This window comes from Photinus pyralis, unplaced genomic scaffold, assembly GCF_008802855.1.
Source record: "Photinus pyralis isolate 1611_PpyrPB1 unplaced genomic scaffold, Ppyr1.3 Ppyr1.4_LG2, whole genome shotgun sequence".
NCBI lineage: Eukaryota > Metazoa > Arthropoda > Insecta > Coleoptera > Lampyridae > Photinus > Photinus pyralis.
This window is the reverse complement of record NW_022170403.1, coordinates 2,006,779-2,032,054: the sequence shown is the minus strand read 5'-3', so window position 1 is coordinate 2,032,054 and position 25,276 is coordinate 2,006,779. Positions and strand designations below refer to the sequence as shown.

The 25,276-nt window shown below is 34.9% G+C and overlaps 1 protein-coding gene and 1 long non-coding RNA gene across 4 annotated transcripts in view; both read right to left on the bottom strand.

The window, feature by feature from the left end:
* LOC116162685 (RNA-binding protein Nova-1) overlaps window positions 1-25,276 on the bottom strand; it is a 75,145-nt gene that overhangs the window by 4,651 nt on the left and 45,218 nt on the right. For all 3 annotated transcript variants that reach the window (XM_031476355.1, XM_031476354.1, XM_031476356.1), the window contains exons 3-6: window positions 5,330-5,638; window positions 1,039-1,352; window positions 757-988; window positions 474-707 (exon numbers count right to left, since the gene is read on the bottom strand). In XM_031476355.1, the coding sequence (XP_031332215.1) occupies window positions 474-707; window positions 757-988; window positions 1,039-1,352; window positions 5,330-5,638 (1,089 nt within the window). The remainder of the gene's footprint in view (window positions 1-473; window positions 708-756; window positions 989-1,038; window positions 1,353-5,329; window positions 5,639-25,276) is intronic.
* Window positions 22,031-22,855, bottom strand: LOC116162697. The gene is made up of 2 exons (XR_004143586.1): window positions 22,442-22,855; window positions 22,031-22,369 (listed from the first exon to the last, which is right to left on the bottom strand). It is a non-coding gene; the product is annotated as an uncharacterized LOC116162697 (long non-coding RNA).

Genomic DNA, 25,276 nt, shown 5'->3' with positions numbered 1-25,276 from the left:
GCACCACAAATTTGGCGTAATCATAACCTAACATGTGTTTTGTAAAGTTAGTGTCAACGGCAATTAAGCGATTGAAAAAAGATGGATAAAAAACCTGGTATGATTGTTTTGAAAGATTATGTTATCATAAATCCCTTTTGCACGTTTTAAAACAGAAAGACGTAAGTAATGGTTCCAAAAGTTCCTTAAGAAAAGTTGTTGAGAATATTGGTTTCCACTATCAAAAGGACAATCCAAGAATGTTTAATGGAGTTACCCAATATTGCACTATCAAGAGTTCATTTGATATAATGGGTATCTTACCCACAATGCAGCACTGTATGGCTGCCTACATACATATTTCTCATCGATTGCATGATGCTATGTCAACATACTTAGTGATGACGTCATATTACACACAAACAAAGGAAAATCCTACGATAAATAATTTGTGATGTGTTGCGTATATCAAAATTTAGTAATAGATAACTTACCTAAAATAGCACCAACTATCACTTCGGCAATTTCTACATTTTTAGTATCCTTCCCTTGCAATTCGGCGGGGGTGGGGCTTTTATTCAACACTGCCATCTGTTGACCGGTGCCTAACCCAAAACTATTGTTATTTATAGAAATAGGAGCGGTAGCCGGAGAACTCGGATGCCGGAATGGATCAAATGCAGTTTCGTACCTTTCAAGATTTGATCTTGGTGTAGGAGATGTGGCACCTAAATAAAATTTTATATTGTAACTGATCATTTATTGTGATTTGCGAACCTAAACATTCTCCGAGACTAACTTGTCCGATTGGTCCAAACACACCCGAGTTGGCAGTCGCAGCGGTCGCTTGCTCCATGACACTAAGGTAATTAGATACTGGCAAACCGCCGGCGTGAGCTCCTCCCAAACCCAATCCCATCGCAAGAACACCGTATTTGGCTAACACAGAAATTGCGGCGCAGATTTCCACCATTTGTGAATCTGTGTATCCCGAATTCCGTAACGTCAACTGTTAATAATTTCGCGTAATATAATAGGTACCGGCGTGTCTGGACTCACCTTAATATTGTCAAGCACTTGTGCAGTAACCGTGCCCATATTTTGGCCGGGAGCATTCAGGTTGAGATTGAGATTTAGACCTCCGTTTAGCATCAAACCTTGCGACATGGAGCTAAGACCGCTATTAAGACTAGTTGTAGATGCATTGAATGCGCTGCTTGTATTTTGAGCATAAGGCGAACCTGTAGGATTGTAATTTGCAACTGGACCATTAATATCAGCATACGATACATTTAAACATGTACCACTTTGTGGATCTTCTACTACTTTTGCTAGAATCATCATACACGCTTGCTTATTTGCTTCTTTCTCACCTGAAAGCAACACAATAAAGTAGAGACAGAGTTAAAGTACATAGCTTAGAAGAATTTGTAGATGTTATACATGTGCACACCAAAACTTAACATTTGCATAATATATTGTTCAAGGACAAACCTGCATTACTTTATCCAAATTTTCTGCATAATTATTATAAAATAATAAAAGTGGCACTTGGTGAGTGCCGACAGAAGTTAGTACTTCTTCCCCCTCGCCTTATATTTTTAAAAAATATAATAATTTGGTACATAGCTTCGGCGGCCTTGCCACAACAATTATTTCAAAAATTTACGACATAGCTTCAAATAATTTTAAACTCATTTTATTCACTCCGAAACTATTTAATACGCTTTAAATATACATGTTAGTTAATTTCAAAGACAATGCGGTACAGGTGAATACACCTATGTATATTATGCTTGAAGCGTCTCGTGACCCTGCAAAACTTACAGTCATACCGAGGGATAAGAGGTAGTCACTTCAATAGACATTAATTCAACAAATTTGAAATATACACACACTGCTAAAAATAAATGAAATTTACAGTGTATGATTACATCATACATTAGGAAAGAAAACATGTGGCCGCTTTAAAGTACAGAATTACTTTAGCCAAATGTGTTAAACTTGCAAAAAATCGGAATGTATGATTACAAGTAAATCAATTCTTTGACATATATTCGCTTAAAAATTGATATATGAATTATAAATCAGAATTAGGACAAAGCTAATTCTATTAATTTGATAAGATAATTCTTCTACTCAAACTATGCCGCCTAACTTTTTGCAACAAGCACACGAACACGATGTTCATATTTAGGAAGAAAACTGCATGCAAAATCAGATTTGTTATTTTCATCAGCTTGATAAAATGTATTTCAGCGGTAATGCTATTGCACTATCCACGGAGTTCAATTGATGGAATCAATAGGCAAAGGATATCAAAAACAAACAATTTACAAAAGTGTACAGAACTAAAAAAAAACTATATGGTACAGAATACATACAAAAGAAAAAGACACGCTACAAATAGCAGACAAAAACAAAAGAACCAACAATAGACCTATTGTTTTTATACAGGGTGAGTTTTTTCCAATGTTAAGCATGGGGACTCTAAAAACCAGCAACTAGAGAACAAGAGAAGTTATAGAGCAATGATATGTAAGATAGAAATAAAAATATGGTGCCTAAGAGCATCGATCAATCTAAAATCTGATGGGCATCTATAGAAATTATTTCTGAATGTACAGAGTGTCCCATTTTTACGGTGTGAATAAATAACTGATTTTTTAAATAGATCACCGTATATATTTTTAGTTATGTCCTAGGTTATGTCGATCTCATCTGTAGCTTCTATTGAAACCTATTCACTTTTTTATTTTTTGTCAATGTTGCCATGTTATTAGTTTTTTTCTAAATAACTGTCCACCCCACTTTAATGAATCGTAGCGCTAACCTACTAAAAACCAAATTAAATGAAATTAAACTTAAACAAGACATTAACTAACATTAAAAATATTACATCACACCTTTAAGATCAGATACTGAGCAAGTGTTAATTTTACATATATCATATTTGCGATTTTTAAAATTGCTTACCATAACGAATATTGGTGATTTACAAAGTAAGTTTGTATTGGCCCTAGCACAACTTACGTTCGTATATAGATTACGAGACAAAGGGTACATGGCAAGAAGAGAGAATTACTATTTTACTACGAAATAGAGAGTACACTTGCAACAAATATAGTATTTTACATTCTTAGCCAGGTAAGTGAGTTTTTACTGGCGATAGGAGAAGTTGACTGGCGAGCCGTCAGGCGAGCCTGTCATCTCCTAGAGCCAGTAAAAACTATTACCTGGCGTATAATGTACAATATTTTATTTGTTACTCATTTGTAAACAATAGTAAACGTAAATAATTAGTTCTTAAATTGATCTTGAAGAAATGTCTAAAATATCATGTGATCCATGTAACAGAGACTTCGCATTAATTCTGGCCAATGAAATTACTAGATTACTAACTTGTAAAATTTTTACACGTCAGCTGTCAGTTTTACAAGTCAGTAGCGTTTAAAGATGACGTTTACCCGTTTGCGTTTTGTCTTGTTAATCAACGTTTACAACTGAGTAACAAATAAATTAATTTGTGACGTTTGTTTACTTTCGGACATTCTTTTGTTTTTTGTTATCACGGCCTACTCGTGCATAAACATCTAATTACTTCATGGGCAGGTACTTTTGGGACGAATATTGAATCACCAAAAAAATACGAAGTTTAGACACAGGACTTTCCTTATAAAAGTTGAAGAGAACATAAAAGACTATCAAATAACGAATAAAATAGTGGTTTTAACAAAATGATTATGGCATTTCAAACTTTCTCATGATCAAAGTGTTGCCCTTTAGCTTTACTCGGATTAACATTCTCGCTCAAATTTATTTCTTAACTTCAAAAAACAAGAATATAATTTTTATAGAAAGTCGATATTCATATCTCATAACTGCCATCTTCAATTTATTTTTATATTATCTGTCAGTTTGTCTTAACGAACTGAGACAGTTTCATATTAAATCTTAAATGCAACTGTACCGGGTGACCCAATAAGACTGTTCCTCGGCCATATCTCGAGAACCGTTCGTCATATGACTTAGGGGTAAAAAAATTATTGGGTAAATCGGTCATGAAGAATTGCTGGAAAATATTTTCAAGTTCTAAAAATGACCACCAGAGGGCGTAACTGCCATCTCAAATTTTAAAATTGCATTTTCTTTAAATTTCGCATAATAAACTAAACACTCTTTTTTCACATCTTTAAAGAGAACTAGTTTATCTATCATTTTCGTAAACACAAAAACTCAGTTATTTCAAAAACAAATATGGTGTGGGGCGTTCAGTTGTTTTCGCAATAACCTGCTTTAACTTCTTAACCGTTTGACCGACTGTAACAAATTTGGTATCGTTGAAAAGAGCATTCCTTGGGCAATAAGAATCAAACCAAAATATAGTTAATTTAGTTGAATCCTTCTCCGCCAGGGGGCTAGTTTTGACACTATGACCCAAAATCCTAAAAAAATCAAATGGAATGATATGACTTTTTCTTTATGAAAAAGTAGCCAAATAACATCCAAAAAGGCCAGTGAAAACCGTTTTTCAAAATCTCGTTCCTAATCTCAAATATTGGGAAAATGAGATTAATTAATTAATTAATACAAATACTTAAATTGTATCTTATTTGACGTATTTCCGGTATCTGTCGATGGCGCGAAGGCTAATCCAATAGGAATATTCACATTTGACAGTCAGGTCACGGTCAGAACATGCTCAAAATTCGCTACAATAATTCACCAGACCGTGACGTGACCGATAATGTGAATCAGCCTTGAGTTTATTATGCGAAATTTAAAGAAAATGCAATTTTAAAAGTTAAGATGGCAGATACGCCCTCTGGTGGTCATTTTTCGAACTTGAAAATATTTTCCAGCGATTCTTCATAACCGATTTACCCAATAATTTTTTTACCCCTAAGTCATACGACGAACGGTTCCCGAGATATGATCGAGGAACTGTCTTATTGGGTCACCCGGTACAATATAATCCTAGATAAGAAATACGCACACACAGCCAGTTTAATAGTAACTCCCCTTTTTAAAGCTGTTAACTATGTCTAAAGTGGACACCCTGTACTGTATATACTCATGCTAAAATCAACTGAGTAGATATTCAGTGAGCTGAATGTGAACAAAAAGGGCCCTTGACCCAATTAAATACAAAAATATACGGGCACACATACCGTAAGGTAAGTAACATCAAAATAAAGTATTTGGTTTGGCATGTATTATTCAAATGTTTGTTTTGGCACACGCAAACGGCATTATACCTCTACGTGAAAGTATTACACACATTGTCAACATAATTAATATTGAAGGCGTCACACAACACGAAAAAAATTCATAATAATAATAAACCTACCTATCACAGTAATACATCTCTCTTGGAGAGACATGTCTTTGGCCTTTTGAGAGATTTGCACATAAGAACCGCTCGTCTCTTTAATTTGTTTTATATAATTACCAGCTTTGCCGATGATCATACCGGCCGTCGAATTTGGTACAAGTATTTTAACTTGCTTATCCCTATCTTGCATTAATTTACTATCTATACCGTCTACTAGTGGTTTTGTAAGGTCCGGCTTTTCCCTTATTTTTTCCATTATAAATTCCATTACAGCCATAATTGCGTCGATGCTGCCGGTTATGAGGCAGACTCGTTCTGTTGTACCTGAAACAAAAACATTGATTAGAGAAGTGCGGTTTGGAAAGTACAATCAATTTCTCAATAAAAAGGGGGAGACAAACACAAACTTTTCTATCGGTATTAATCAAAAAATAATTTTAAATTTCAACGCGGAAAATTTCTTGGGACAGCAAACATCAATGGAATCAACTGAGAAAGATCAACAACTCGAGTTAAACAACCACTTTCACACATGACCACCCTGTGTAAATATATGAAAATATTCCTTAATATTGTACAAGATTAGCATACTTTCGTTTACGCCTACGCCTGGAAAGTAAACAGACTTGTTTTAATGCTAATTACCATTCTTTTTAACAACAAAACATGACGATTATCGTCTAAAGTTCTCAAATATGAAAATATAGCAGTAATCAAACGGAGAACACGGTTCAAAATAAACGCAAAACATTTCCCTCATAAATAAATGGATCTTTTTTGGCAATGCATTTAGTTCTCTGGTGCTATAAACCTCAATACCATACCCTGACAATTAATTAGAGTAATCATAATTGCTAATTTAGTCGAATGGAATTGACCTCGAAACAAAGTTAAATGTATTTAAACCAGAAGTCTCTGATTTGAGAAAAGATCCCACAGCACTGCAGTTTTTAAGAAATTTTTGTAAAGTTTTGGTTTTACAACAGCAATTTGGATCTAATCAACGATAGTGCTTTTCTCTAACAATGTATTTAATTCACTCTTTTATAAATCATCATTATTGATCGATAGGCAACATGTCATTCGATTAGTACGCTAAATTTTAATTTTCCGTAGTAAAAATTCTTGTTATGTAAGAAATGCATCTCAATTCCCATACAAGTTCAGCGTCATTTCTAAAATGGTAAGATAAATCCTTGAAGAATTTTTTTACTGTATGCAAATTAGCAACGATGCCTGCTTTAGAATCGACCTGAGAGTACGAGTGTTAATGAAATGTAACACAAATAGAACTCACCACGTGGATTATTTATTTATGGATTTTATTTAAAACAAAGTAAACAGATTTAAAAACAATTGAATGATGTGTTGCCTATACAACAGAGTAGGTACTATTCCAGAATTCGCCTCGTAGGTGTACGTCTGAGGAAACCCCAACCAGAGGAGTCGACAGCGGAATTCGAATTTCGAACGCACAACCGCCCACGTACGTACCATAAAACGCAACAAAGTAACGGCTTCTTGAAGAGAAAATGAAACGTCTGGATGGAGATGTATCTGTTAGTGGTGGTTAATAACGGGCGATCAAAAATAAGTGGCGATCGTGTCGCCTTTGGAAGTTCAAGTCAAGTACGATTTCCCAAAGGTAACTCGACACCAACTCATTTCTGTCGCATAGTACTTTAAGTGTAAATTTCTCGAGAACAGCATGAGGGAGGGGGTGCTCACACTTCACATCTTCCGTTGAATGTACTCTTAGTTTGTGTAACTGACTGAAAGTGTTCTTAGTTTGTTAGGAGTAGTTGGTACCATTCCCATTGAGATCATATCACGGGTTAATCCGAGGGTTAATCTTTGTGAAAATTGTTGATTTGAATAGGAAAATTCCAATCATCACGCTAAAATTGTTTCAATTAATTATCTAAGCGTCTTCACGCAAATGGAAAGGGTTCTATTCTCTTTAGGGACGGTTATTTTTGTAGAATTCCTCTTTGTTAACAAGTGTCATTTATGTTATGTCATGTGTTTTAATCCTGGTTTTAATTTACGTGTTTTAATCCTGGTTTTAATTTACTTATCTTTGTTTGACCTATATTGCAATCCGAAACCCGTTTATTTATTCTGATTTAGTCTGATTTTGACCTTGTAGTTTTTGGATGTATCTTTCGTGTGGCGAGCATTAACCACTCCTTATCTATGAAGTGTCGTTCTCTTATGAAATGCTGAAACGAGTTCACCAATCTATAATTAATACGTCTACTAAGCTGGGACTCCTAACACTAGGTATTTACGATCAGACGTTCTGAAATACAATGTGTGAATTATCGGAGCAGTTACCAAAGTGCAGGTAAACTGTAATAGCTTTTGACGTATATTAATCCTACACTTCCCGCTAATAAATAATAAAATCAACCCTGACGCCCCAAACAGAATCATATTAATTAAGCTAAAGGAAAATTCCCATTAATGTAATTGCACAACTTCACTTGCAATCCCTAATAACGTACTTCATTGAATTTACATGAGTAATTAAATTACTGCGCATCTACATAATGAAAACATCTCGTACGCGAAATCTACAGTAAACAACAAATCTACCCCTAAATACGGCCCTTATCCAAACTGACACTTACACAATTATTGCGCAATTTTAAACAATGCAAATTTATGGAAGCAAACACCCTAATAAATCGACAAGCAAGTGATACACAACAATTTCTCTACATCCTATGCTAGTTAAAGTAATTACAAAGGAAAATTAAATGATACATTTTCCTATATGATGTATTTGCGAACCAAACAGATACACTGCATGATATCAGTGGCGTAGCTAGGGTTCTCTGGGCCCAGTGCGGATCCAAATTTCTGGGCCCCCAAAGAAATACGAAATATGTGTGATAACCTAATGGGAAACATTTAAACAAAAATAAGCTATATTTGGTTTAGGAAATTTATTTACAGCGTTTTGTGTAAAAAAAATACATTTAAGTTCTATAAACTTATTTTACGTGCTTTCGTATTAGCCTTTATTTTATTCGTATTGTAACGTGATTTATAAATTCGGGTTCGATTTATATCAATATTTATTAAACAAAACTAAAACACTATAAAAACTGTACAATTTATATCCACTATTTATATTACACACTTCGCAATTTATATCAGATTTTCGCGCTCAATGTTTCGTCCGTACTCGATCTCGTTCGGGTTCGGTCGTAAAACTGACTGCGATATTCGGTCCGCAACCATTTATACACGCAAGCAATGTAAGTCGAGAACACTCGCGTCATTACCAGATAAGTCTCGAATATTCCTATACAAATCCCGCTATCGCGCGCGTAGAAAATTCCAGAGCGCCAAAGGCGACGTCACGTGTGGAGCGTTTCCGTTACAGTATTTCTGCAAACTATCGATCAACCACAGATTTTCAAAAATCCCGGCCGCGCGGTTACACGGATGAATTATAGGGCCCCTTCATTTCAGGGGCCCGGTGCGGACCGCACCTACCGCACCCCCCTAGCTACGCCACTGCATGATATGTATGTACCGCTGCCTAAGCTAAAACATCGCCAGCGCCACCTTCTCCTTTTAGTTCGAACATGATGCGACACCTGGGCGTCGATTCCCGAAGATGTGCTTTGTTCACATCGACTGACCTTGATGTGAACGTGAATGTCACTGCATTCTCGAACCTACCACATCGAGCGAAAAGTTGATCGAACGCAACGACTGGTCTAGACCACTCGTTGCGTGAAAGTCATGCGCAGTTGCAGCTACAGGACGGATCTTGCAGCTGTTTTGCTATAGAGGTTATTCAGTGCCCTAACCTATAAATTCACATATTTTCTGTGAAATAAAACATGGAATTGTTCGAGGATTTTCTGGTTATTAATAGCAGTATCCATAATGCAAAAACAAAACAAAATACAAAACTGACAAATGACAGTTCAATTCTTGTCTGTGATTGGTTAGCGCATAAAGTTTGTCCACGATTCGGGAATGCAGCTAAACTTGAACTTATCCCTATCGTATACGATCATGACGTCATGGCAGCCGGTCACATCACATGCACATCACGGAGCATATCGACTAACTTCGGGAATCGATGCCCTGCTCGCGAACCTTCATCCTTGTGCAATTTGAATTGCTGTATCTACTTAGCGGTAAAACATTTCCAGTGGCGTAGCATGCGTTTTCTCCTGCATAAAAACGGGAAGAATAACATTCAAAATCTGTCAAATATGTCACATCACAGCATGTATTTAATTTATTGTTCGATTTAAAGGCATCTAGCAATTTAAATGCATGCGATTTTTTTTAAGTAAAGGTGATTTAGGTTTATATTTTAGATTGATTTTGAAAACCATAGAGCACGGATTTAAAATTCAGTTGTGTATTACCACAGAATAGTTGAATATTTGTACAGTGTGTTCAGAGAGAAGTTTACATTAGCGAATTACAGAGTCGATAATTTGATAGGATCGGGAAAAGCATATCCAAAAACGTGGTAAAGTCGATAATTCTATTCATTTCTAAGAAAAATAAAATGAGACACTTAACCTATGACAAACTAAAATAGCATGAAATATGCAATTGTAACAGTATAATAAAGGCATACAAGTAATTATACCATTTATTAAAAAACAAGTTACAGAAAAATGTATTTCTTTTTGTGTATATTTACTTTATCTTGTTTTTTGAGTTGTAATCGCGCATAATATCTGCACCAAACTGAAAAACTGGCGCGTTGCAGAGATGACTGCAGGGAAATATAAACAAGCTGAAATGACATTAAGGGTAGTATTTAAATTCCGTTTATACAGTCGAAAGGAATGTTGCCAAATCAAAATTGGGAGGCAAATTGGTAACGTAATTTATTCGCTTGCGTAATTAACATTAATTTCACTAATAATTTGATAGATCAAAGTATAGTTTAATAATAATTATAAATAACAGAAATTCTTAGAAATAAAAATTAGGCGGCAATGAATAATTCAAGACATTATTGTGCAACATGTAAAATGTTATTATCTAAGAGAAATGAAGTAAATTTTGAGGTACCTAGTACCTACTGAAAAGAAACAAGGTTGTGAGGTCTGGCCTCCATTGGAGATAATCAATACAGCTGACAAACACACTTTCCCAAGAAAGTGAAAATACGGTGGATTTCAAAACATTGAACGAACGTAAATTTTGAAATGAAACGTATTGTTCTTTAGCAATCATCGTAAAAATTACCTACCTACCGGCCGATTTCATTCACGAAAAAAGAGAAATTTAATATTTCAGTTTCCTGAAATCTGTATAACATCCCGATTACGCAAGAATACATTATCCTTGGGTATTTGTTAACTATAACACATTAACTGGCCGCATGTCCTCGTTCCGTTTCCCGAACTTATCAAGCAGTTTGAGGTTTTTGCAATTAAATAACGAAACATTTAAATAGCGCTATTTACAAGAAAAGTCGAGCGTTCGTGCGGAACGAAACACTTTGCTATCACATTTAATTGGACGTGTTAACGATTTGGCATCATTTTTGAGAATATCATAGCCCGTTTTCATATTTGTGGCAATTCAATGGAAAATAGTATACCGCTTGCGTTAAATATTTCTTTGTCTCAATTAAGAGTGGGATTAAAACGAAAAAGGACTGAGAACTGAGAAGCTGATAAACGGTGGTTTTCAAAATAATCAATGTCGCTTACAGAAGTTTTATGAAAATTTAAGAGTTAAATTACGTAATTTATTTATGTGAAATTAATTACTAATGAACTTATAACGTTTCTTAAATGTCATGATTTATAACAGTTAATTATTATTATTATCACTCACTTGTAGTCACATTTATAATATGAGCGCGCATTTGACTATTTATCACTTGGGCATCGATGATAAAATATACCTATAGCAAACAAAAACTTCTCGAGTTTCGAATCGGCATATCATATTTTATGGATAGAATGAGTCATGTTCGCTTTCATTGGCGCCGGTGTCTAATTCTTTATCAACTTGATGGCGACTTGGAGATGCCTTGATATCGCTCTAGAAAATTCGGTACATTACATACAGATACCGCGTGTCACACATTCCAAGTATACGCTATTTAATTAAAGAAGAATCAAGTTCCCCTGCAAATGTTCTCTTACACCCCGTTTTTGAAATATTCTCACTTTTATATGACCAATTTACACGTTCCAATCGCCCTTTGAGCATACCTTGGACGCTTCGTTCTAGAAATATTCGCACTTAAAGCTTTGACTCCACCAATTAAAGGTCCTTGTCTAAACGTTCCAATCGCGATTTGTGCAACCCTCTTCCGCAATGTTCGCACTTAAAGTTCCGACACCACGAAGAAATCTGACAGAAGGGCGGTAGTTGGATGAAATTAATTGCTTCCGTTGAAATCTTCAATTAGAATACCATAAAAATAGTTTTTAACGCCTCTCATCCCAGGATCCCACCCCTTATTTCAAACGTAATGTGGGGGTCATGTGCCCTTTTTCTGTCAAACTTAAAATTGGAAAATCTTAGCTGGCTTTTACGAAAGCGTAGAGCTGCCATGCCAACACTAGGAAATATTTTCAAGAAAATTCACTTTTTCTGTTAATTTACACTGAAGGCGAAGGGACACCTCTTCTCGAATCTTCCAAGGGCCGCCTTTTTCGTATTTGAGGTGTCCCTTCCGCTCTGGGGTGTACAGAGTACAGGGTATAGGGCGTAGGTATATTTAGACTGCACGTAGCGCGTTTATTATAAGATATGAAAAGCACTTTAAATACAAAAATTGTGGAGCTATAAAGTGTACAGTAAAAAAAACAAATGAATATCGCAATTAGTAAAAAAATGCAAATTCAAATTTAGTACATTTTTTATGCAACGTCTTGTATATTCTTCAAAAATTGAATAATCTTTTCTTTCTGATTTCAAAAAATGTGTAATATGTCGTGCCGTTTTTGAAATATTAGCATTTATAGTATCTATATTATCAAATTGTTTTATCACATCGCAGAAATGGCGATTATTATTTATTAACTAGTGACAAACCTTGTTCATGATTTTGGACTTTCTGTCTGTCCGTCCGTCTATGTACATGATAAATAACGAACGGTTTCTAATTTTTCAATTCTGTTTTCAGTAATAGGTACTTAGACAATGGTCAAGAAACTAAATGTAACCAAAATTTATAAAAATAAATAAATGTCAATATATCAAAAACGACTAAAGTGAATGTCCACATTTTACACATTTTTGAATCAGAAAAAAGATCTAAACAAAATCTGAAAAATATACGCCCGGTATATTTTTCAAATTTACCAAATTTTCCTGAAAATATTTCCCAATATTGGCATGGTAGCTCCACGCTTGCGTAGGCGCAAGATGTACATTTTTCAAAAAATACACAGCGAATGATATTCAAAAAAGATTCAAGGGATTCAAAAAGATTAGAAAAAAATCAAGAAACAAATTTTAAAAAATTTTTAATGATTGAAACAAAAATTTCAAAACGATTTTCTAATTTTTTTAAATCTGTATTGAATTTTTGTTAAAAAAATGTGCGTTAAATTTTTGAAGAGAATTTAATATGCTATCTTTTTAGATTAAAATATACAGTGTTTCATTTCCATTAAATGAGGTTTAAGTACGATAACTTCTTGCCTGGCGTTGTATACTTATTTTAAAACGGCAGATTATATTCAACACACTTTTTTAATAAGCATTTTTCTGTATCTCTTTTATGTTAAGAAAATTTTGATTTTACCATTTTAAGTTTGACTCAAAAAGAGAACATGATGCCTATATACTTTTTTGATAGCACTAACAATTACGGAGATACTCTCTAAAAGATGGGACACCTTGTACGCCTATTGACAATAATTCCCCTTAAGTAGTTCAACAGTGGGTCCGGACGGACAAAAATGCGCTTAAAATTTGATTGAGAGAACTAAAACCAAACAAACCAAAAGTCGAAAATGTTTCGCTGTAAGGTAATCATATCGTATATTGTAAAAACCAGACGGGTGCATGCGCAGGCTGCGCAATGCCACCTTTCTTATTTGTAGAAATATTTTTTGAAATTTTAACTCCAAATGCTTCTAGTAAAGGCCAGCATATCGCATATTGTAAAAAGCAGATGTGTGCAAACTGCGCAATGTCAACTTTCGTATGGAGAAGAAGAAGAAGCGTAGTGGTAAAAACTCCATTCGTTTAATATTGTGTTACAAAAATTTTACTGCAACTATGGTTTATAAAGTAATCTCATCTTGAATACTTGTCCGACATTTACCTCCCGAAATCATAATAATTATCTCAGAGGTAGTATTAAAAATTGTTTTTCTGATTTGTCGACTTCGGGAATGGCTTTCAGCTATCAGACTAAGCGATGCAGGAGTAACTCGACAATACGGAACGAATGCTGAAAACCTGAAGGTTCTACGGTATTCCTTCATCTAGATATCGGCGCTCGTACGAACGGACAAACGACCGTGGTGTATGACTAACAAATCGGTAGATTTCAAACTAAGCCTAAGCTCACAAAAAATGCAGGAATAACACGATAGTGCGAATATAATTATGAAAACCCGAAAGTTCTCAATCGATTTTCGAACAAAAACACAAAAAAAAAGTGAAAAAATGAATTTGGCTCGGCTGGCTTTTTTACAAAAAAAGGCTGTTAATGTAGAAATGTGATTTTTGTAAATAGTTTACGATTATATATACCAAAAGCCCTAAAGGGTGTTTCAAAAACAACTTTACAACTTTCACATACATTTATCCAGAGAACCTACAGAGCGCAGAGGTGATTTTAGTGTCAATTTGTAGGGAAATGCATTAAGTTTTGATTCGTGTAGTTCGCTTTTCCAGGTCAATTGATTGACCGTGATGCGCCAATTGCATGGCCCCCATGTTTTCCAGACCTGACACAACTAGATTTTTTTCTCACAGTGCTTTATTAAAGATATCGTGTATGTACCTCCTTTGCCGGTTTCGGTATATGAACTACAGCGAGTTGGGGTAAAAGTTGACTACCTATGGGATATGTGTAGTGTAGGATAACCAACGGGAGTCACGTGGAACATCTTTAGTGTAAGGTAAAAAAAACTTGATGAGTTTCCCTTTAAAACGACACTAAAACCAGCGGTAAAGTTTTTTTGAAAAAATTTATATGTATTTTCAAAGTTGTAAAGTTCTTTTTGAAACATCCTGTATAACTTGTTTTTGACAGCTAACAAAAAATCAGAATTACTACTGGCGTAATGTATTCAATCTTGTGCCGGCTTTAGAAGAAAGTCGTGTTATATCATTTAAAAAGCGGATTAATTAATGATCCCCAAGTCGATGTACTAAACAGCTCATTTAAATAAAGAAAAGAAATTATAATTTCTTAACGAAATTTAATTACCTATGTAGGCAAATCCCTCGTAATTTTCGAAATACTTCCGTAATATATTTACTAAACACACATTATAAAAATGAAAATATATGACGAACCAAAATCTCACTTATAATAAATAAATTTGGCAAGTGTAAGACAATTATAATGATTAACGACAGAATTACGCCGCACCTTTCATCAAAATTAATTCAAAAATATCTAGACCAGGTAACCAAGGCTAGGTATTTATGAGTTGATGAATCAATTTGAAATGCCGCACGATTCATACGGAAATGATTGCCGCTTTCGGTGGCGTATCTTTTTAGCGCAACCCGTCAAATTGGAAGTGCTTTGTCTCGATTTTCCGTCTCTCTGTTCGTGCACGATAAATAGATTACATACTGTCATATACAATGATACTGTGCATAAAATTAGTTTTTCAATCCGATTTGATTGCATATTTTGAGCACGTATTTTCAAAATTTTACTATATCTAGGCATACATTTTAAAAACTCCAACTACATTATTTTTAGAAGTACAGATGGCGGCTGCCTCGGCTGACACACCCCGCCCGCGTTTCACGTCACGAGCCATCCCGTTCGTCCATATTTTGCCATATTTACCGGTATACTTCCGCGAGAAAATATGCAGAACTTCCGCACTTGCGGAAGCGGAAGCAGAGGTCTGTAGCATGCCTAAAACATATACAAAATACAGAATTGGAATCGAATGGCATCTCGATATCTACAAAATTTGAGGAGTAGTAATTCCCCTGATAGGCAAGACGAAGTTCGACAGTGAATTAACAGCACAACTCTCCCTAATAATGCTCTAAAAGTTAAAACCTGTGAAAAACGTATTATTTGTCTTTTAATATCAAACTCTTTAAAATAGCAAGAAAAGAAATAAACTTCTATCACTCGAAAATAACCCCGCCATTCTGCCTCAGAAGTCTTCTTACGAAAACTATGTCTACCTGATTCAAGCAGGCAGTGAACCGTGTTTAGTGGCGCCCTAGCTTCAAATCCGTTGGCTTACTGTAAACTTTCTGAACAGATAAGCTGTTTCACTTTCGTTTAGGCGTAAAGAGCGTTGAACAATTTGAAACAATATATGATCCACGAGGAATGCAGTCACTAGCTTAGAAAAAGAAGTAAAACTTGTTATTTATAGATTAATAAAAACAGTAAACACTATTCCGATCAAAACGTAACCGACGTTATTATATAAAATATGCAGCGTGTTCGTCTATTATTAAAAAAACTATCGAATTCATGGCATACTAAATATCACTTATTGGATGTTATTATTTAGTCATAATCACCTTTCTGATTTCTTAATATCTGTACCACTTAAATAAATTAGGCTTGAGCTGAATTTATAAGTGCAGATGGCCATACTTTTAATTCGTAAGATAACATCAACATAATTTTTAATCGAGGACGTTTTGAATGAATGCGCTTTTTTCAAATGAAAATGTAGCCAAGTCGTATACACTTACACAGTTTTTGGGATATGTGATTTGCAATTCTAAAACAAAAACGTTTTCGTCTTATTATGCATATGCTTTGTTCAAGGTTTGCGTTGATATGCACTGTAGATCCTGTAAACTCTATAACCAAGGGTCTTCATCGGCGAAAAAAAATGTTAACAAGACCTTGCCTGCAGAAGGTTGGTCTTGGTGTCCTTTAAACTAATTTGGTAGCGGAGAATTTACGCTTCCATTGCATCGGCGATGATAGCTTACATGATTGGTTCAAAATAATGACACCAAGATTCGTCGCCAACCATTTTGTCTCTATTCCGTGAGATGTCGCAAGCTTTTTTGGTACTTTAACCACAAACTTTGTGTACGATACTACGAACAGATCATTTACTTACACCAACATTTTCTGAAATTGATCCGATTGAAATTCGACGATCTCCTCTAATCAAGCCTTCCACACATGCCACATAATTGTAGATTTAAATTACGTGTTAAAAGACTAGATTTAGTCAGTATTTGTAAAAGTTTATCTCGTATTTTTCTCCGGTGGTTACGATAAGAGTCCTTCTAGTTTCAAGATAAGCACTGGTTATCGGCGGAGTTGAATAGATGTTTCTTTTGAGGACGCATTTACAAGTTAAGGAAGGAGGAACGGAAGTGAGAAACGAAAATGGTTTTAAATAGAAGAAGCGGACGTGAATCGAATCCTTTCGATCAAGTTTTTTTGGTGTTGGACATGGAAATGTAACCGCTTGTTTTGGTGTTTGGCGTAATGCCCTATTTGAAAAGACAGTCTGTCATGTTTAATTGCGAGAGAGCGTTTAAAGAATTTTCTTTACGTTGTTATTTAAGTGAACGTTATAAGTCGAGTTAAGAGAAAGCATGTTTACGAAGAAATCTCCCAGGTTGAACACACCATAGGATAGAATTAATGTATTTTTTCGCATAGGATCCACGAAGCCTTTGATATGCATTTGAAGTTAGCGTTCAACGTACGTTATTGCGATTGCCTGATGCCAGAAAGAAATTGGAGTACGTTGAACGCTAATTTCAAAGGTCTCGTGGATCTTTCGAAAAAAAAAAACGTTGCCGTTTCCCTATGGCGCGTTCTATCTCGGATACACTGTATATTAAACGCCAAAAATAACGACGGGACATCCTGTATACGAGCGATTTAATAAGTAAATCCAAGGGATAATTTACGAAAAAAGCACTTCGTTTGAATTTGTATCACAGTGTAGTTTTTTATTATAGAAATTTTGTTAAATGCGTAATTTTCTTTAAATTTTATCGCTTTTGTAAATTATTCAATTTAAATATAGTGTTAGAAGTAAGACAAATCAGGTCAAATTTGCGTTATTTAAAAAAAGTTACATCTGGTCGTTTGCGATAAGGAGTTTTATTATCAAGCGAAATTTCATTAACGTACGTGTTCTGGTGCTGGTTTCCACCATATAATCCTAAAATGATAGCGCCTTGAATAACACTTAGCGTTATGCCCAAAATACGAACACATTGTGGCCGTAAATATCCCCCCGCCTCCTCTTTTTATTCTCAGTCGGCCGCCCGAATCTCAAGTTTACACTGTAACCTCACGACACAACATTAATGTAAGTATCGATGTTGTTCTCGGCTACGTACTAAGCGCGATGTAACTTATACAAGAAAGCGGTAACATAAGAGAAATGTATAGCAGTTCGAGGGTTTCTCATGGTAGCCATTCACTAGAAATTTTGGTAAATAGAAAAACTTTGAATCTTGAATTTTTTTATGTAAGATCTTTCAGTTTATAATATGTTCAAGGTTCAAGATGATCATCAGTCGCTATTAACCTCCTTATTTTAAATTGGAACATCAGCTTCCCCTATACCTTTTCTCACCTATTTGTCATATATTGCGACGTAAATTTAATTACGTAATTTATTTGTTTATTAATTATTAATTACCTTGTACCTAAATTTATAACATGTAAATTTATCACATACGAGCCCAAAACTCAATAATAATCACTTCGATATAGATATTGGAACTGTCATTACACATAATTCAATTTGCTAATATAGCAAACGGAAAGTTTCTAGAAACATCACGAAACTTTCTCGACAATTTCCTAATAAGCAGATCAAATTTTCTCGAAAAAAACCGTCACATCCGCCTTCATTCCTTATCGCCGGTGACTAATCTCAATAGCACCCGATGTCTCTTTGGATGTCTAGAATATTCACTAGACTACTTTGATTTTTTTAAAGAATTTTGGTATTCTTCAAGTCTTCAACAATGCGCCTTTTGCCCAAATTCGACTGGTGATAAAACGTTTTTTTGGGTAGACGGAAGCACAAGAAACATATTTTAGAAAATGGACCATTGATTTATGGCATGAACTTCAATCAAAATTTAACCATTTTGAAGGTTGAACAAGTTAAAAGATGTGCGGACGCCGATAGCGCCTATTACGATAACGCTTTTTCAACGAAATTGCGCAAAAATTGACCAAGACAGAAAGGGCACATAATGTGCATCTAGGCAATGCACTTTGCAGTTTCTGCAACGAAATTATGGAATAAATGAAGATTTTACTCTACCAACTTAACCGGCGGAATGGGATATTTTAAAAATTCACCAAGTGACTTGCTGCACTAATAGGGGATCTAAATAAATCTATCAAACGAGACATGGTAAACGTACTGAGTGACACAACTTAAACGAAAATGTGCACTAAACCTACGACAAAAATGGTGTACAATAAAGATGGAATTTTAACGGACAACCTTGATTTCTGCAAATGATTTCTTCCTAGGGGATCATTTTGAAACCTTCACTAGGGAATTTTCGCTTCAGTTACAATATCTTCCATGTTGAACATTTATTTTCAAAATTTAAAATTTTTTTCTTAGTCACCATGATAATTGGTTGTTCGCTGATGACAGTTTTGATGTTGAAACGCGTTCGATATATTTATTCCAAATGAACATCGGGATTTTAACGGTTAATAGTTTTTACTATAAATACCAGCCCCTACGGGCCTGTGTGACGTCCTACGCCGACGATCCCCATTAGTCTGGCGAAATACAGAAATGCTAAATAACATAATTAAAAAATTCTGCATCAATGGTGAATCGAACCCGAGCTGTCCGCCTGGCAGCTACAACTATTAGGATTAGACGAACGACGAGACGACGGCTAGCATCAGTGATATAAAATATAATAATATACACTGTGTCCAAGATACGAGATGTCTATCATGCGAATTTCTGACACCATAGAAGGTGGTCAAATTAGGGAAAACTTGCGAAATAAATAAGAACTATTAAGAAAAAATGAAAATTGTAATTTTACCCATATTTATTGTTTGAATGATAACTTGTTATACATGGTTGGAAAACAACTGTATTAAACTGAGTAGGTAAAAATCCAATAGGACATCCATTTAAAATAAGGAAGTTGATTTAATATCTCGAAAACCGCCATTTTGAATTTTTTTTCTACACCCATTGGTTTGGTCCATCGAATCTTGCAACGTTTTTCAATAGCTCTCTTTGTTACTAAAATATTTGTACTTTTTAAAAATGGAGATGTTCACTTTTTTTCCAATTATCTACGGAGCAATTGATTTTCTTCAAAATATCGGAATATCCATATCAGCATCAAAAACTACACTACTTTTCCAATTTAATCGAATCTGTAAGTATAATAATAACAAAGATAGCCAACGCAATCAGGAAACGGCGAGGGAAACGGTTTACATATCAAATAAATGCGCTTATCTGTTTAGTGTAAAAACACTTGCTTAAAAAGGTTAGGCTTTTGGGTAAATACCAATTACACTTCTACACGAAAAAAAATTTAAATGAAGGGAAAATGTTTCAGAAGTGAACTTCCGGTATAAAATAGATTTGAGGTACGAGAATGGAGGAACTCGATGAAATAAACAAAATTCACATTTTCCGATAGAAACAACAAAATTTGTAATTTCCTGCGATAAGATGGAAACCTGAGCGTTTTAAAAATTGAATTGACCAAGAAAGAGATTAATAACCGTTTTACGTATACGTAAATTAATGAATAACGGAATACACGGTCGATAATTGTTAAGATGGGGCGATTTCGAAGCCTCATTACTGTATAACTATAAATGGATGCTTACTATTTTATAGGAAATTGTTTTCCAAATGAGAAAATTACCTGTTGAGAAATACGTAATTGCGCACATCTTATCCCTGCGAACATTATACCAAAATTGACGTCGTACCTAAAAAGCAGATCCGTTTACAGTTTACACCCCAATTATAGGATTACATTACAAACACTTTTTAAAACAGTAGGAATTATTATGCATCAATTTAACGAAATAATATACTCTGCTTCGACACAAATTAACTTTAATAACAAAACGTTAAACACGGATCAATGAAGATATTTAAACAAACCATTTTAAATACGATTTTCAATTTTATGGGAAATGCATAAACAATGGCAGTTTTACTCTCCGGTGCCGAGATCTCTATCCTAAGGACGCACGTACTAGTATTAGAACACTTTCATTTTTAAGAAATTCGTTAAAAAGATCGTTAGTCCCGTACTATCTCGAGGGAGGAGCAGGAGTGGTTATATTTATTTAGAAATGCTAAACTAATAAGATGACTAATATTATTTTCGTAATTTATACTAAAAGTTTAGAATAATTTGAATTTCTTATTGTGAGACCAACCACTTAAAATAAGAAAAGTCCTTTGAATATTGACAAAATTTATTTTGAAAATAAAAACGACACCAAAACGATGACTACATATTAATGATTAGATAAGAAATAATTATTTTTTTCTACAACTGTCAAAAAAACCTGTCATTTTCTGACGAATTTCGAAGCGCGAAGTACTAGATTTTTAAACGGTTAAATAAGTAAGGTTGCCCTTGACAACGTGCGCGAAATCGTCAACAGTGAAAAATAGTATATTAAAACATAAGTTGCAGAAGGCCCTCTATTCTAACACGAGTTCAAGTTTCGAACCTGAGCCGCGTAGCGGCGAGGGTTCGAATGAACGAGTGCTTAGAAGGCCTTCTGCAACGAATGTTTTATACTATTTTCTCTGTTTCGGGCTCGTTTCGCATTGTTTATTAATTATGGATAAATTTAAAAATATTTTCGATATAAATTGTGTTGGCAGTACTGACTATTTGCTTGGTTTCCATAGTAACCGATCTTTCAAATTTCTTCACGAGATATTTTTGCGAAATTATCTTTAGATTTGAAAAATAAAATCCATTACCTACATTTCACTAAAGAGCCTACAATGTCAGACGAAGCACTAACTTCAACACCACCGGAATTGCGTGAATTAGCTGATAATGCGGTAAATGATTTGGTGCCATCCAAGTCTAAAAATGAGTACCAAAAGGAGTATGAAAAATTTGAATCTTGGCGCATTGAAAACAAGGTACAAACCCTCACAGAAAATTTTTGCTTGCATACTTCGAAATTCTTAGTAAGACTTACAAAAGTTCTACATTATGGAAGACATACTCGATGCTTCGATTGATGATAAACATCCGACAAAACGTTGACATTTCAAAATTTATGAAGTTTCAAGCATTTTTGAAACGATTATCGGTAGGGTTTGTACCCAAGAAATGGAAGTTGCCGAAATGTTGTCAAACAGTGGTGGACCTCCATCAGTTAGACAGTCTACCTTTACTGCTCTTCCAGCAACAGCTTCTAGTTCCAATGCTGGTTTTATACAGCCTGAATTAAGTAACCCGGAAAATACTAATGTGTCGGAGCAAAATCTGCCCGGCATTTCAGTCAATGCAGGAGTAAATTCGACCGTTACAATTACTATTTAGAATAATTACAACACCTCTTCATAATGTATAATTTTGTACAGTTAAGCAAGTGTTTAGTTTAGTATACTTTCTGTTTTATTCTGATTCCGCATTACTTATGTATTACTGACAACTGAGCGCAGTCACTCGATCAATCGTATTGACGTAGGTTGCTAAAGCTAGCACGGCTTTCTGATATCACACTGTAAACAAAATGGGCTCCCGAAATCTCAAACTGCATACGAAGTGTAACGCAATTTGGCTTCAGTCAGTTAGTAAAGGAAATTCCGCTTCAATCTTGACAAAAACTCCTTATGTGAATGATGTAGCTTTCGATGTGGATCTTTCACCAAAGTTATCCGATTATAGTAACTGAAATAATTTAGCCGTGAAGAATTGTTTGCACCTAACAATTGGAGTTATTTTACCCAACTTACAGCTTACCTTACGATATCAAAAATGTGTTCATTTTAATAAAAATGGTTTCCTTTACAGTATATTTCGAGGTCTTCATTTTATGATAATTACTTTGCCCTTGCAATCAGTTCATACCTACAAGTAGGGTTAGTCAAGTATCAACAACATATTTATGACAACGAAACCATACGGCTCACCGTAACATATGTATATTAACATGGACATTATCGATATTGTTAATTACATTACGTATCTTTACGTAATTTAGAAATGATGGATGTTCACGGCACATAATTTCAGCTTCCGTCATCGATAAGCCGACTGTCAAACTTATTAATGCAAACTCTCGAAAAAAAAAGTCACTAAAAATCGTTTAAGAATAGAGTTCAGACTAACACTAAAATACGTGCTAGAATGACGTATTCTAACACCGAAACAGAGAAAAGTATTTCGCGCACGTGACAAAGTTGAACTTAAACAGCAAATTTAATTAACAATCGGTTCAGTTGTAGAAAAAATATTGTATATAACGCTAGCGCGAAGTTATTTCGCGCATTTGACTGATATTTTAACTCGGCTTCGCCTCGTCAAAATACCTTCAGTCTCAATGCGCGAAATTGAACTTCGCGCTCTTGTTATATAAATAAACCGATACAACGAAATATCGAAGGATCCTCAGTATTACAATCACTTTTAACGACAATTTATTTTAATCTTACAAAATACATTTTATAGTTAACAAAAATGCATCAAATTCATGTCTTGGGCATTGAGATAATGCTCTTGGTTTTTTTCCCAACGATCTTGGTGCATAAATAACGATTTTGACATGTTTTGATCAAAATCCACGTTTTCGCCAAAAATTCATCAAATTCATGTCTTGGGCATTGAGATAATGCGCCTAGTATTTTTCCCAATGATCTTGGTGCATAAATAACGATTTTGACATGTTTTGATCAAAATCCACGTGGTCGCCAAAAATGCATCAAATTCATGTCTTGGGCATTGAGGTAATGCGCTTAGTCTTTTTCCCAACGCTCTTGGTGCATAAATAACGATTTTGACATGTTTTGATCAAAATCCACGTGGTCGCCAAAAATGCATCAAATGCATGTCTTGGGCATTGAGATAATGCGCCTAGTCTTTTCCCAACGATCTTGGTGCATAAATAACGATTTTGACATGTTTTGATCAAAATCCATGTGGTCCATAAAAATAGATCAAATTCATGTTTAGATCATTGAGATAATGCTCTTGATCTTTTTCCCAACGATCTTGGTGCATAAATAACGATTTTGACATGTTTTTATCAAAATCCACGTTTTCGCCAAAAATTCATCAAATTCATGTCTTGGGCATTGAGATAATGCGCCTAGTCTTTTTCCCAATGATCTTGGTGCATAAATAAAGATTTTGACATGTTTTGATCAAAATCCACGTGGTCGCCAAAAATGCATCAAATTCATGTCTTGGGCATTGAGATAATGCGCCTAGTCTTTTCCCAACGATCTTGGTGCATAAAATAACGATTTTGACATGTTTTGATCAAAATCCACGTGGTCGCCAAAAATGCATCAAATTTATGTCTTGGGCATTGAGATAATGCGCGTAGTCTTTTTCCCAACGATCTTGGTGCATAATTAACGATTTTGACATATTTTGAATAAAAATCCATGTGGCCTCAGAAAAATAATTTAACATTTTTGAATCACACACATGCGGTTATCAAACGTGCACGTTATCAACTCTTTCAGCATCAAGATAATGCGTTTGAAAGCTTTTACAACTCTAAATTCATGTGTAAAGAATAATTTTGGGTACATTTTGCTCTAAAAATTTTGACCGAGACCACAGAGAAGAGTTATATTGAATTGTTACACATCTAAGAGTCATAGGGAATAATCTAGCGAAAGTCCGAACTCGATACATGACCTAGGGAATGAAATATGTTAATTTTTATTATATTGAGTTCGCAGTTTTTCCTGTCCCCGATTCACTCGAAGTCGTATAACTTTTGTTCCTGTTGAACCAGCTTCCTGAAAATCAATAGCGTCCGTTCTTAATGTCCAACGTACCCGTATACCAAATTTCAACACAATCGGCCACTTTTAAAAAGAGTTAGAGCGCACACGGACGGACGGACGGACGGACGGACGGACGGACGACAATACAAAACTATAAAGGATCTGAGGATCCTTAATAACTATTTAAGCACAGGGGTTGTACCAAAGCCTGCTTGTACTCTACGCAAATGCGATCAAAAAAGAATTGCAGTTACCTTTGGAACTTTTGTTTCAACATCCAAAGGGGACCCGACGTCAATCCTTTTTTGATCGCCCGTTACAATGTTCGTATAAACAATGATGTTAGAATTAAGTAATCCAATTAGTAACCAGTTGTGGTTTTTATTATAGTAACAAGAGTAAACCAGTTGCACTTATGTATAGATAATAATTTCAAATTATCAGTACGGTGGCTGATTTTTATTCATTCATTACCGAGTTTTCAATAAATAAAAACGCAAATGACCAGCTAGAAAGTATAGCAGCAAGATTTGTAATTATAAATAATTATACAACTTTTCATTTCTGATAGACCACAAACTATATAGAAATAGCAGGGGCTTGCTTGCCATCCTACAGCATAAATGTATGTAGGTGAAAAATTCAATTACTGCAACAATTTCCCAGACTTTGGATTTTTTTATTCGGAAGTGTATAGCAGTAGCATCTAAGGTACATCTAAACAATCGCTTGCCCTACACATGACCAAGAGAGGCCAGAAACCTTTATTTTTACACTGATTTCGCTGAACGCACTTATTTTTGACGGATTTTTAGCGTAACACAACGAAGTTAAGGTA